This window comes from Stylophora pistillata, chromosome 11 (assembly GCF_964205215.1).
Source record: "Stylophora pistillata chromosome 11, jaStyPist1.2, whole genome shotgun sequence".
NCBI classification, from domain to species: Eukaryota; Metazoa; Cnidaria; class Anthozoa; order Scleractinia; family Pocilloporidae; genus Stylophora; species Stylophora pistillata.
In genome coordinates, this window is record NC_142529.1 from 9549424 (window position 1) to 9562116 (window position 12693).

General features: G+C 39.0%; 2 protein-coding genes across 10 annotated transcripts in view; one reads left to right on the plus strand and one right to left on the minus strand.

The window, feature by feature from the left end:
- Positions 1-2361, plus strand: part of LOC111335412 (3',5'-cyclic-AMP phosphodiesterase 4C) — a 45107-nt gene extending 42746 nt beyond the window's left edge. For all 9 annotated transcript variants that reach the window (XM_088737913.1, XM_088737915.1, XM_088737914.1 and 6 more), the window contains 2 exons: positions 145-385; positions 818-2361. In XM_088737913.1, coding sequence (XP_088594039.1) covers positions 145-385; positions 818-1041 — 465 coding nt within the window. In that variant the 3' untranslated portion in view covers positions 1042-2361. The remainder of the gene's footprint in view (positions 1-144; positions 386-817) is intronic.
- Positions 2362-4441: 2080 nt separating this feature from the next.
- LOC111335413 (ATPase ASNA1 homolog) overlaps positions 4442-12693 on the minus strand; it is an 8731-nt gene continuing 479 nt past the window's right edge. The window contains exons 2-9 of the mRNA XM_022941310.2: positions 11803-11950; positions 11251-11308; positions 9992-10082; positions 8449-8599; positions 7238-7345; positions 6785-6929; positions 6273-6325; positions 4442-5693 (exon numbers count right to left, since the gene is read on the minus strand). Of these exons, the coding sequence (XP_022797045.1) occupies positions 5574-5693; positions 6273-6325; positions 6785-6929; positions 7238-7345; positions 8449-8599; positions 9992-10082; positions 11251-11308; positions 11803-11950 (874 nt within the window). The 3' untranslated portion in view covers positions 4442-5573. The remainder of the gene's footprint in view (positions 5694-6272; positions 6326-6784; positions 6930-7237; positions 7346-8448; positions 8600-9991; positions 10083-11250; positions 11309-11802; positions 11951-12693) is intronic.

Genomic DNA, 12693 nt, shown 5'->3' on the forward strand with positions numbered 1-12693 from the left:
GTTTCTTCAGTAAGTTTGTGTCTTCCTTTTGGAACATCGGTCAAAAGCTTAGAGGCGAGAGCGTCGATAATTTTAATTTTAATTCCCCTTCTATTCGCCGTCTGTACGTTACTTTAATCAGTGTTTTATCCCCTCACGTACTAGGTGGTGTTTATCGACTTTGTTATCCAACCGCTCTGGGAAACCTGGGGCGACTTGGTACATCCTGACGCCATTGAGATATTAGAGCGTATTGAGGACAATAGGTACTGGTACAATGCCCAGGTCCCCAAGCACGAACAGGAGAGGAAGCCTGGGGAACATAGTTCATCTGGCAGAGAGAAGCGAGTCAGTTGGCAGGGCACAAGGAAAGAAGCTATCGACCAATCAGAGCCTGAAACGTCTGGTGAGTGGGTGATAATACGCAGTGTAGGAGAAAAGGCTTGACCTGTGCATTGACAAGCGCTAAAGTAGGTATCCAGTGTCGAGCGCGGGAAATGATGCGACCAGCACTAAGCGCGATGGGAAATGGAGCGCGAAAGTAGGCAATCGGTGTCGAGCGCGGGGAAATTGGTAGCCTGTGCCAAACACAGGAAATTTGGCAGCCGTTCCTGAGCGCGGGAAATGTGTATCCAGTGTCAAACAGCGAAAAGAACTACACTGAACCAGAGACTTGCGCGAGAGAACACGAAATCCATGTAAAATTCGGGAAATTCTGCGGCCAGTGTCTAACACGGTGTACTTAGCAGTCGATGTCAAGGTCAACATCTTTGAGGTTTGTACTTTGAGAGTGGAATGACATTTCGACTAATGTTGTTTGTTTTTTCCCTTTGCACAGATGACGACTGCGAGAAAAGATTACAGAGGTTAAGAGAAGTGGTTGCTGGAAAAACTCCAGACCTGACTAAGTATGTGAGTAGCAGCCGTAGCTGTGAAGCGGACGATGAATTTGACGATGAAGAAGAGAAAGGCGGAGAAAAAGATACAGACCAGGTGGATGAAGAGAAAGAAGACGAAGACGAGGAACCCGAAGAACAAGATAGCCAGAAAGAAGGAGATTAGAATAAGGAACGAAGGAAATACATGGAAAATTTCCGTTTGGAAGAAGCGAACGATGGTTTCTTTCAAATTTTAAGTGTGCATTTTGCCCCAAGAAGCTTGGAAGGAAGAAAGTTATAACGTGTAAGGGGAAGACTAAGGATTAAAGAGTTTATGATTCAATGGCACGAGTTTCCAAGATGTACACACCGGACTTCAAGAAGCGTTCCTTTTTTGTCCTGAGAAATGGTTGAATAGTATTCTGTTTTACTTGCTGTTTAAAACTTTACGTAAACGCACGAATAGCGGCTGAAAAATTAGAATCTTCGCTCTGGTCCGCCTGCAAGCACTAATGTTTTACATTGACTTGAATTATTTTTGACCCTTACCTTGTCTTTGGCTTGTTCAGTAAATCTGAACTGCGATACAAGACTGCAATCATACAAGGAAATGCGGAATCTATGAAGACGGATTTGGATAACTTCGTGTTTTGTGGAATCAACAGAAGAGTGTGAAGTGAACGTTTTTCTTTTAAAGTCACGCGTACCAGCCTAGAATCGAACTTCAGATTGAGGAAGTTTAGCCATCTTCGCTTGTACAACTCTGTTGAAACATGATTGCTAGGTTGCTGCGACTGGATAAGGTGTCGAGTATATTAACAAGAGTTCATTTGTCATGGAATACTCGGCACAAAATATAACTTTCTTGGGCGTCATACCTCAATCCAGGAGGAGGTCTTTCAAAAGACCCCTGATAAGCGGGACGAACTGTTTGATCGCTGCATATGGTTGACTAGAAAAAATTTTTTTCTCTTGAACTTTCAAGTGCTTATGTTGTAATCTTGCACTGTTCATCTATGAATGAATTTCTTAAAAAAAAAATCAACCGCTTCAGAGGTCGACGAGAATTTTGTCCCAGTGATGGGGCAATCTCCAATTTACTCCAGTTTGTTTAAGAAGTCTATTTCCAAGAAGAAGTGGTCAAGGGGTACGGAAAAAAAAAGTTTTGGAGGAAAATACTGGCAAGCTAACTGATAAATCCCCCGTGTTCTGCTCCTCTCGCCGGCCTTTAAAACTCACGGCTTAAATTTTAACTTATATATTGTATTTATTTTATTTGTACATAAGAAGAGGACACTATTGTTAAATATTGGCTTTGTATTTAACCCTTGTACGGACTTGAGGAGTGTAATTAGAGGCCAAAAGGCAGAAACATCTTAACGGGAAGAATTCCGATGTGAATTGTAATATAATGCTGTAAAAATTGTGAATAGCTATTTCGCGCCGAATATGCCAGCAGAAAAAGACAATGATAAAAAATAACTAATAAATTAGTGAAAACATCTCTAACCCTTTTCACTTCCAAGATACAGGATCTGATGATTATAAATGTCTCCACTGACCGGTTCTGATAATTTGCGTGGTATCGAGGCTGTAAGAATTTGGTGTGGTATCGAGGCTGTAAGGATTTGGTGTGATACCGAGGCTGTAACTGCTTAGTTGATTATTCGTTAATTCTCATAGCCCCTCTACTTGATAGTGTGTCATGATTGTTAGAGGATTTTCCTTTGTGATCATTTGTGGTGGTGATAGGGACCTTCCTTTTTATCAGCTATGGGCTGAGTTGTGGACTTTGACTGCATCGGCAATGGTGGAAAGTTATCTGAGAAATTAGATAGGATCCTAAAATGGCAATGATAAGTTCGTAATAAAAAGCTACAATTAAAGCGCATCTTGCGTTTTGCACCATTATCAACCCCCACGCCAAATCTGACCAAAAAAAAAATAGGTCTTAACTTTTGTGCCCCTTTGATTGGTCCAGGGAACTCGCGCCACCCTCTCAGCCAATCAGACGTAAAACTAGCACCGATCACGACTTGGTCGCGCGCGTTTTCCCGCGCTTTGGGCGGCTTACTTGTTTTTGCTTTGAGTGCTTACTGGCTCTTAGGGTGGTTTCCTTTCTTCTGACTGGCCGTTGTAATTACTTTGGTTTTGGTTTTGCGACACTCAATCGAGAAGTGCTCCATAGTAAAATTTGGTAGATTTTGGAAAAACATCAAATCAACTGCTCTTTGTTGATCGTCTTAATTTTTTCCATTTTCTCTTCTCCACAATTCTGGATGTCGTGAGGAGAAATTACTTTTCGGTAATATTCGGGACTTGACGAGTAGAACAGCCAATTTGGTTGGCTACAGCGAAGTCTTTAAACGAAGTAGGGGTCTTGGACTTCGGGAATCCGAAACTTCGGATCAACCGCAGATCGCAACGGCATCTTCGAACGTATGGCGACTGCATTCAGAACTGAACTCAAGATACGCGCCGGTTGCTTTGTTCGATGTACAGTTATGCCGATAAATTTCCCACTGTGAGATTGTTCTTTTTTTCTCCCTCAGAAAACAGCAGCTGTGATATACGTCTATCGTTTCTTTCAGCTTATGCTCCTATGACGGTTGTATTCGAAAATAGGATACAAACGCTCTTTACGTATTATGTCAATGATATGTTGTACAAGACTGAGATTCTACCGCTCGGATGAAGTAAACGCCATTTGAAAAATATCTGCATTTTCGAAAAATAATAGATCATTGAAATTTCATTATATTGAAATTTTGTTGCAATTTTCTCTTTTTGTCGGACAAATCTATACTTTTACTGTAAGGCACGAGATAGCCTGTCTACAGTGTTTTTTTATTAATTTTTTTTTCTTTCGTTGTGTACGTTTTTGTTTTGTTTTGTTTTCCTAACATAGCTAATGCATAAGAGTTATCGCAAAGCCTTTTTCTCCTCCTCGCTCACGGTCTCTGTTTCGCTTGTGCACTAGGGGACAATTAAAAGAAAAAAGGGAGGTGTGAAGAAGCTGTGCAAATAGTCAACTGTGGTATAATAAACCAGTAAAACAAAAAGAAAATAGAGACGATTGATGATCAGTTATGCTATGAAAACGACAAAATCATGCTAACATAAAGAGAAAAGCTATTCCTCTGGAAAAGAAACTCTGAAGTTAACCAAGCGAGTCTGTGGTACACAGGCCCTACCTCAAAGTTCACACTAGCCTAATGACTAGACCCTGAGTTCGACATTAAGGTCAGGCATTCGGTAATTACTGTAAGGTGAACTTTGTTTGCGATCTGAAGACTTTATTTAAAGTTTCCAATGTTCAAGATCTGATAATCAATTCTCTTCTCTCGCTATGCATTCCCCTGTACATAACGCATGAGAATCTGGTGTGAACTGGCTCTAACATACATCCACACGATCATGTTTTCCTTATAAAGTAACGCGAAGCAGGGGCCCATCAGGGTTTTTCAACTTGTTTCCTTTTTTCCATGTAACAACGCAGGCGTTTTACACCATTGGAAAGGAGCGGAATAATTTATATATTTTTAGCTGGTAACGAAATCGGTACATCATACGGCTAGAAAATGTGTGGTTGAAGAACAACAAATATAATATCTGCATATTCTTGCTCATAAAATAAGTTGAACTATACACAATTTGATTGGTCCTTACTTGTGATCTATTGGAGGATACACGCATAGATGACGTCAGCAATAAAATTTACCTTCTTTGCTTTTAAGAAAACAAAAAGATTCCACATTGCAGTGGCGGATCCAGGGGGAGGGTCCGAGGGGTCCGGACCCCCCCTATCAAACCTGACGCTTACAACTTTGAGGCAGGATTGTATATCACTTTTAACTGGCTGATTTTTTTAATGAATCCAAGTAAACGGTAAGCGGCCAAGGAATTATAACGTGCAACCGCGACTGGTGGGAGGGGGTGTGGGGGAGAAGTAATTTGCCTCAAACGGTCCAACAGTCCTTTCTGAACCAAAGTTTGGACCCCCCCCCCCCCAATAAAAAATTCCTGGATTCGCCTCTGATATTGCCGTGAGTCTGCTCAGTAACAGACGTCAAAAGAAGTCAAAATGTGTTGAGAAGATCAGTGATACACTCGGCTACACTTTTTGACGTTACTTGCGATCTATTATTGAACAAACGCCAGGCAACATGTAATCTTTTTGTGAATTATAAGCTGAGCTGAATCATTCACGCATTTTTTTAATTAGTTCTTAGGGCATACGAATAGATGACGTCACCACTAACCACATTTTGGTTCTTTGTTATAGAAGACAAACAGATTCCACGTTGCACAACCTCGTTCCCAGGGCCTTTTCCCTTAGCTAAGGGAAAAAGCCCAGGGAACAATGTTGCACGTTGCAGCGGGTCTGTTAAGTAAGAGATCACAGAAGAAAGACGTCAAAAGTTGGTAAGAATATCAGTAACACACTCGATTCCGCCTCGCCGTTGTGCCACTGCACAGTGTGACAAAATCCTACCTCGTTCCAAGGGTCTCTCATCTTTTTGCCCCTAGGGGCGGGAAGATGAGAGACCCTGGGAACGAGGTTGGACAAAATCCACTCTGTGTAACTATTGTACTAACATCCTCTTCATCCAGAATTATTACAATTTATTCGATTTGTTTTGTTTGTCTGTTTGATTTTTGTTTTGTTTTTGTTTTGTTTTTGTTTTTCTTCCTTTTTATTTTAACTTTCACATTTTATTTGGAGTATGGAGTCATCAGATTTCTGGAAAATTGTTCAAGTTTTTCTTGACCTCGCACTTCGTGAGCCAAGAGAGGCAGGGATACAATGTGAAAGTCTTCGTACAAGTCTTGAATCTATAAAAAACAAATGAGAAAAAAGTTGAACTTGACTATTACTAGAAATATTACATTACGTTCGTTTGTTCATTCGGTCGTTGATCGGCCATAATTCGCTCAATCAATCGTTCGTTCGTTGGTATGTTCGACCGTCCATCGGCCATTCAAAGCTTGGTCAGTCGTTGGTTGATTCGTCTGTTCGGCCGTCTTTCGGCCGCAATTCGCCTGATCGATCGTTTGTTCGTGAGTCCATTCGGCCGTCCGCCGGTCATTGTTCGCTTGGTCAATGGTTTGCTCGTTCATTGGTTCGGCCGTCCATCGGCCATTATTCGCATGTTCCTTCATTCGTTTGTTAATTTGTTCATGAACGCGTTCCTCCTCGTACATTCGCTCGCTCGCTCTTTCTTCATTCCTTCCCGTACACTCGTTCGATCTCTAGCGTTGTTTAGATTGTGTTTTCATTCGCCCACTCTCGCTGGCAAAATCGATCCTTAATCCTATTTTGTTTATCACTTAGTTCTCTATTGTTACCCTGGTCGGTTGCTCGTTCTCTTCAGTAGTGGAGATTTGTAATAATTTACTACGACTTTTTTTTACCTGCTCAAGGTATTTATTCTGTACTTTATATCTGGCTTGGCATAACGCGCATGCTGTAAAAGAAGGAAAAAAGTCTTAGTTTTATTCAAAGTGGTGCGAAAATTGTCCATCGGATGGACTGTATGGCAGACATTAAGGAGAATTACTAATGTGATTTTGAGAGTGAAAGCGTTAAAACGGATTCTAAATGACGAACTTGAAATTTTAAGTGAATCCTTCAACTTGAACAAAACCGTCTCTAGTTCGTTTAAACTTGTGTGCTATCGATTTCAAAAAGGGGGGTTCACTTCCAAATTACACATTTCCATTTCGCAAACTAAAAATATCTATTTCGCAAAATTACAGATTTTCGTTTCGTTTCGTTTTGCAAATTGCAGTAAGCCATGTACGTGACGTATTTAACTTACGCGAAGCAAAAATGTTTTTCAGCCAGTTAAGCCATGGAGGGGAGATGGAAAGCAATTACCATTAGTGTGCCCTTATCAAAGCGAATGATCTAAAATCACCAGTACCTTTCTCTTTGTCGGGGAAAATCAGTTGGTTGACAATGATGTTGTGCGTGTCAATATCTGACTTGCTGAGCTCTTGAACTAATCTCTCTGTTTCATAAAGGGACAGAAACTCTGCTATACAAACGCATACGAACGTGGTGTGATCCTGAAAGAAAGTTTTCAAGTTAAAATCGGTTATTGGTCCATTGACTGTCAAAAGTAACGCGGTTTTTTTGCCGGTCCTTAGTGATGGGTCCTGAAAACTCGCACCCCCTTTCTCAGCCAATCGGATGCTAAGCTAAAACCAATTGCGACTTGGTCGCCCGCGTTTTCCCGCGCTTTAGGCAGTTAACTTGATTTTACTCTGAGTTTCCATTGGCTTCTGGTGAAATTTTCATTCGTTCTTGGTTTTGATTTTTCAACACTCTCGAAAACCTCTGTTCACAGGTAATAATAGAGTAGTTTTTCTCCTACCGGATTTTTAAACTGTTGACTGACTTGCTGTATCACAGGCAGAGTATCTTCTAACTTCTTGGTCATTTGATCTGCATTCATATCGTGTATACCAAGCAACGAGCCAAACTGAACAACAAGCAGAAAAAAAAAAACAAAAACACTGACTAAATTAAGTCAACTATGTAAATTAGGTCAACCATGGCTTATCCTCAGCTAAAATCTCCTTATAATTTGAATATATCAACAAAGTTGAAATGATAAATTGGCCACCGTTACGATAATAAAAGCTGACGTTTCGAGCGTTAGCCCAAGGGCTAACGCTCGAAACGTCAGCTTTTATAATCGTAACGGTGGCCAATTTACCATTTCAACTTTGTTGATATATTCAAATTATTTCGTTACCCCCACCGACGCAGCCCCAAACAGTTTCTTTAGAAACTATCAGCCTTTAGTCATATGTAATTCATGGCTTATCCTCAGCTAAAATCTCCTTAGATTGTTCAGCAGACAGGAGATAGGAATTTACTCTTTAGCTTCCGAGATCTGATTATCAATTCTCCTATCTAGCAGCTACATATTTCCTTGTAAATTAGTTACAAGAATTCGTTGCTAGATCAAGACAACAACTTCTACCTGATAAGTTTTTAGTATTCTCATTACCTATTTGCTGGATAATGTATGGATATTGTGGGGAAAAGTTACATGTTTAAAACCTCTAGAAGCTAAGGATAAAAGTCTGCACTCAGGCCAAGTGGCCCATTAAACTGGACCTGATCCCCGTTTCCTTGGCATGAAGCAAGTAGGAACATCATTACCCCTCCCTGGATGGTATGTCAATCCATCACAATGTTAACCCCCCAGCTTTACATCAGGCTTAAGATAACTAGCAAGTTGGAAATTTCGACTTGATATAAAACCATGTTTAAAAAAAAGGGTAGCGTTCAGAATTCACTTATGACTTTTCCCCAAACATCATTCCTAGTCGCCACTGATTGCACGATGCTAGTTCATCATTAAGCTTCAAATAACCTATTACAGCATAGGCATACTTTTCCAGATGAGAGCTGTCATAAGCTAAGCCGTACCAAACATTTGGAGGCATGCATGGTTGTTTCAGTAAAATGATTAATCACTTGACAAAGATAGGGGTCACAAATAGCCGTGGGTACCACCCTAAAGTTACCCCAATGAGCTACTCTGGGTGTGGTTATATGTTACTAGGAACATACCTGAGAGACAAATGGCCCAATACTGTTCTTCAGGGTTAAAATTTTTCCAAGAGATTTTTCAATGATTGATGGAAAAGCGAGTAGTCTAAGGGTGTGGCCTGTTGGAGCTGTGTCAAACACCACTACACTAAAATCCATCGTGTTAACTAGCCTGCATACAGAGAAAGTTGAAAAGTTTTACTTATACCTTATCATAATCATTTTTCATCACTGATCAATCAGCCACTGAGGCTTTTAAGAGGCAATGTATGGACCAGCCAGGGGTTTTTATTAAGGGTAGCAGGAGTTCTTTCACATAAGGTATTTCTGGATCACAAGACAAGCATAACTTACCTCATCTTTCATTTATTTTAAGTTTTTGGTACCAAGACATGAATTGAGTGCTAACAGCAGTTTTAAGTGTTTGGTAATCAACTTTTTACAAGTTAAGTATTGATATCTGGTAAGAAAAAAAGTAGGGTATATTGCTCTCCCATCATTCCTATAACACTTATTTTTTTTCTATTCTACATCAAATTATAATGACTCTTAAACATTTTTTCACAACATTTGTGGTATTTTGCCCTTTTCTGAATTTTTTATCAAGTTCTATAATCAGCAGATAAAATGTCTGGCCGAGTAAAGAGGGACTGGGTGCCATGACGTCACAGTAGGAATCTTGTGGAGAGAAGAGTCAGGGGTATTCAAAAAACCCCAAACTACACATCGAAATGGCATTTTTTGTCTAAAACGATTGTAAACAGTAGCTTCCACACTCACTTTGCTTCTTTGATAAACTTGGTGTTACTACTGTTACGTCACGGGTTCCAGTGCTCTTTAATGCGGCCAAAGAGATATGGGGAGCCTAAGTTCGATACAATTTCAGACTTTTATCGCCTCGTAAAATAACAGACACATCAGAATCACCCACAAATCTTACCAGACACCCTCTACATACTTCTATTTTATAATTTAATGCTAAAAAAATAGGTGTCATAGAGACTTTAACCCTTTGGCCCTAAGAATGACTAACATCTAATTTCTCCGTACATTATAACCCCTGAATCACACATCAAGGTCATGAGAATAAAAGAAATGATCACCAACTAAAGAAGCTCTCAATTGTTAAACAAATTCTCCTTGTCAACACCTTAGGAAATGTATAGAGAACAGTATGGAGGATATACATACCAATGATAGGGTGTAAGGGGTTAATTACCCTTGGCCTCTTTTTCAAAATGAGGCCTGGTGCTCAACCATTCTTGTGAAAATGAGTTAAATTTGCATGTGAATGGAAACTTATTATCATATGAAAGGATGAGCACCAGGACTCGTTTTGAAAATAAGGCAAAGGGTAATTCGGAAATGGGCTATTGAGCTGAGTGTCAAACAAGAACAGATAAATACTTGGGAGAACTTGAAGAAATGGCAATCTGGGGAAATGCTTTTGTTAAAAACTGTTGAATCGACTTTTTATTGTGATCAAGCCATCAAGATGAAACCCTTGCATGTTGTGATTTAACTCATGAAGATGACAGCAATGTTGATAATGTTGATGACAAACCTCATAACCTCAGCAAAACTCATGGCTTCATCAATTCCAGGAAAGGCTCCTAAAAGCTCCTTTACCATACTTTTACCCATGGACATCAAGTCTACAAACAAAGTCACACAATATTGGCAAATTACTGTCGAACTACCATAGTCTACATCTGGGTTAAATGGCCTATCCAATGAAAGCTCATTTTCATAGCATGAGGCGAATAGGAGTAAAATAACTTGGCCAGGCCTTGAATCCAGACCAAGAGACCACTGCACTAACCAGTGGGCCACCAAACTACAACAAGGATGTCCTGAATACTTAAAAGCAACTTGAAATTCAAGCTACAGAGAAAAGAACACAAATCAAACAACCTACATTGACCATGTATATGAGACAGCTATATTGCAAAACAATAATTATACAAATTTTTCTTTGCAAATTTCAACAACAACAACAACAATAATAACAAATAACTACAATTGATAGGGATAATGATGATGATGATGAAAACAACAATAAGACAAGTATTAAAAGCAATAATTATTGTTATTTATTACACGACTCGGGCAGTCAGAGGGCCAATAACTAAAATCAACCAATCAAAATGCTCTATTGCCGGTCAATATTCTCTCAGTGTTGGACCGGGCACTGTCCTGAATGGTCCCGAATGATACCGCACTTGTATCCCTTTGAACTTCAGTCATATAATAAATCTCTTATTAACAAAGCTTGCTCGGGACTGTACTGGAAGAATATCGGCCCTTGCTCTATTTTGTACGGACCTCGCTGCGCTTGGTCCATACTGTCAAGACCTCAGGCCAATATTCTCCCAGTACGGCCCTCGTGCTTGGTTAATAAGATATATATATCATGAAGGAGAATAGTGCTTTTCAAGGTGTGCTGATTGGCTAGTTTGGAAGTCAATAGCATGTATTTTTCACCTCTGAGCAGCCCATGAGACAAAATCACACATCAAGAGTTGAATTTCCGACCATTTTTTCCCCATATATTCAGAGAAATAAACTATTTTTTGCATTTGTGTGGTTTATACTAAAACATTATTCACCACAGTGTTGTTGAAAGTGGTGCATATTTACATAGCTGCTTTACAGCTCAGTAAGTATCCATAAATATCGATAATGGTTTATAATTAAAACATTATTCACCATAGTGCTGTTAAAAGTGGTGCATATTTACATAGCTGCTTTGCAGCTCAGTAAATATCCATAAATATCGATAAATAATGATAAATGAATGGGTAAATACACAAAGTAACTCACCTGGCTCATCAAAAAGGTCATCAGGAAGATGAGAAAATCCCACATTAGGGTCTATTTCCTGTTAAAATAATAAACATGTCTACTTTGGTGTTTAGCTTTTAACCCTTAGGGTCACTAACGACTAATTTCTCTTTACCATATCACCCCTGAATCACAAATTACAGTCACAAACATACAAGAGATGATTACCAACTAAAGCTCTTGATTGTTAAACAAATTCTCCTTGTCAGCAGCAAAGCAAATGCAAAGAGAACAGTATAGAGAAAATCTATACTGATTTAAAGTGTGCAAATCGTTAATAAGCATTATAAAGCTGATGAAAGGCTGTATAATGATTAACCCTTCAACTCTCAGACGCGATCAACATTGAACTTCTCCCTACAATATCTTTATATTATCCAGCAAATAGGTAATGAGAATACTCAAGCTTATCAGAAGGAAATTGTTATTTTGATCTAAAACCAAATTCTCATAACATATTTACAAAGAAATGTGTAGCCGCTAGAGGGGAGAATTTACAGTCGGATCATGGAAGTTGATGGGTTAACTTACCATTGCATAAAGGTTGTCGCAGCCTTGAACCTTTGTTGGAGTGTTGCTAAATTTCTGGTTAAATGCATCTGATATGTTATGAGCAGGATCAGTTGAAATGATCAGGACACTGTCTCTAGTTTTGGCAAGTTGAAGCGCAATGCTACAACTAAAAAATAATAAAAGTACATACATCATGAAAATTTTGCACAGACTGTAAAAATATTAATTCCTGGCTCAAAATTTACCATCTCTTTTTTCCATTCACTTGCATGACACTATTAACATTGTTGATCCTTGAAGCTGCACACTGAACTCCGGTTGCATATCAACCAACCAATGACCTTACTCAAAGAAGACTTTTCTGTACTTTTCCTTTTGAAAATTATAATTAGTTGAATGCAAGCTGACATGGGACACTGTTAGTCTTCCATTCTTAGGTAAGATCAGGTCATCAATTCTTGTTCACTGTCAGGAAGACAGTTAGTGAGAGTAATGAAAAACATCAAACAGGGGATTATGCAAAGAAAGATGTCTTTGCTTTGTCCCCCGTATGAAAAAAAGGAAAATTTAAGGACTCCAAGATGGAATATGGGAATAAATATGGGGAAAGTGTCTTGATAGAGCAACAAATTCTTAGTACCATCAAACAAACAGTCGAGTATAATCATCAGTAAATAAAACTCATAATCTTGAGAGTGAAGGATAAAATTTAAACCTACTGAGTTATGAAAGGAGAATTTTGTCAAACATTTCTCAATATTATATAAAAAAACGTTTGACATAATCTTCCTTTCTTAATGAAATCATGACACCTTGCTACTTATTTACATCTTGAATAATAACAATAAATGAGATAGGTTAATTAATTTATTTCAGTCAAATAGCTATCAAACTAGTGCAAAGCATCGA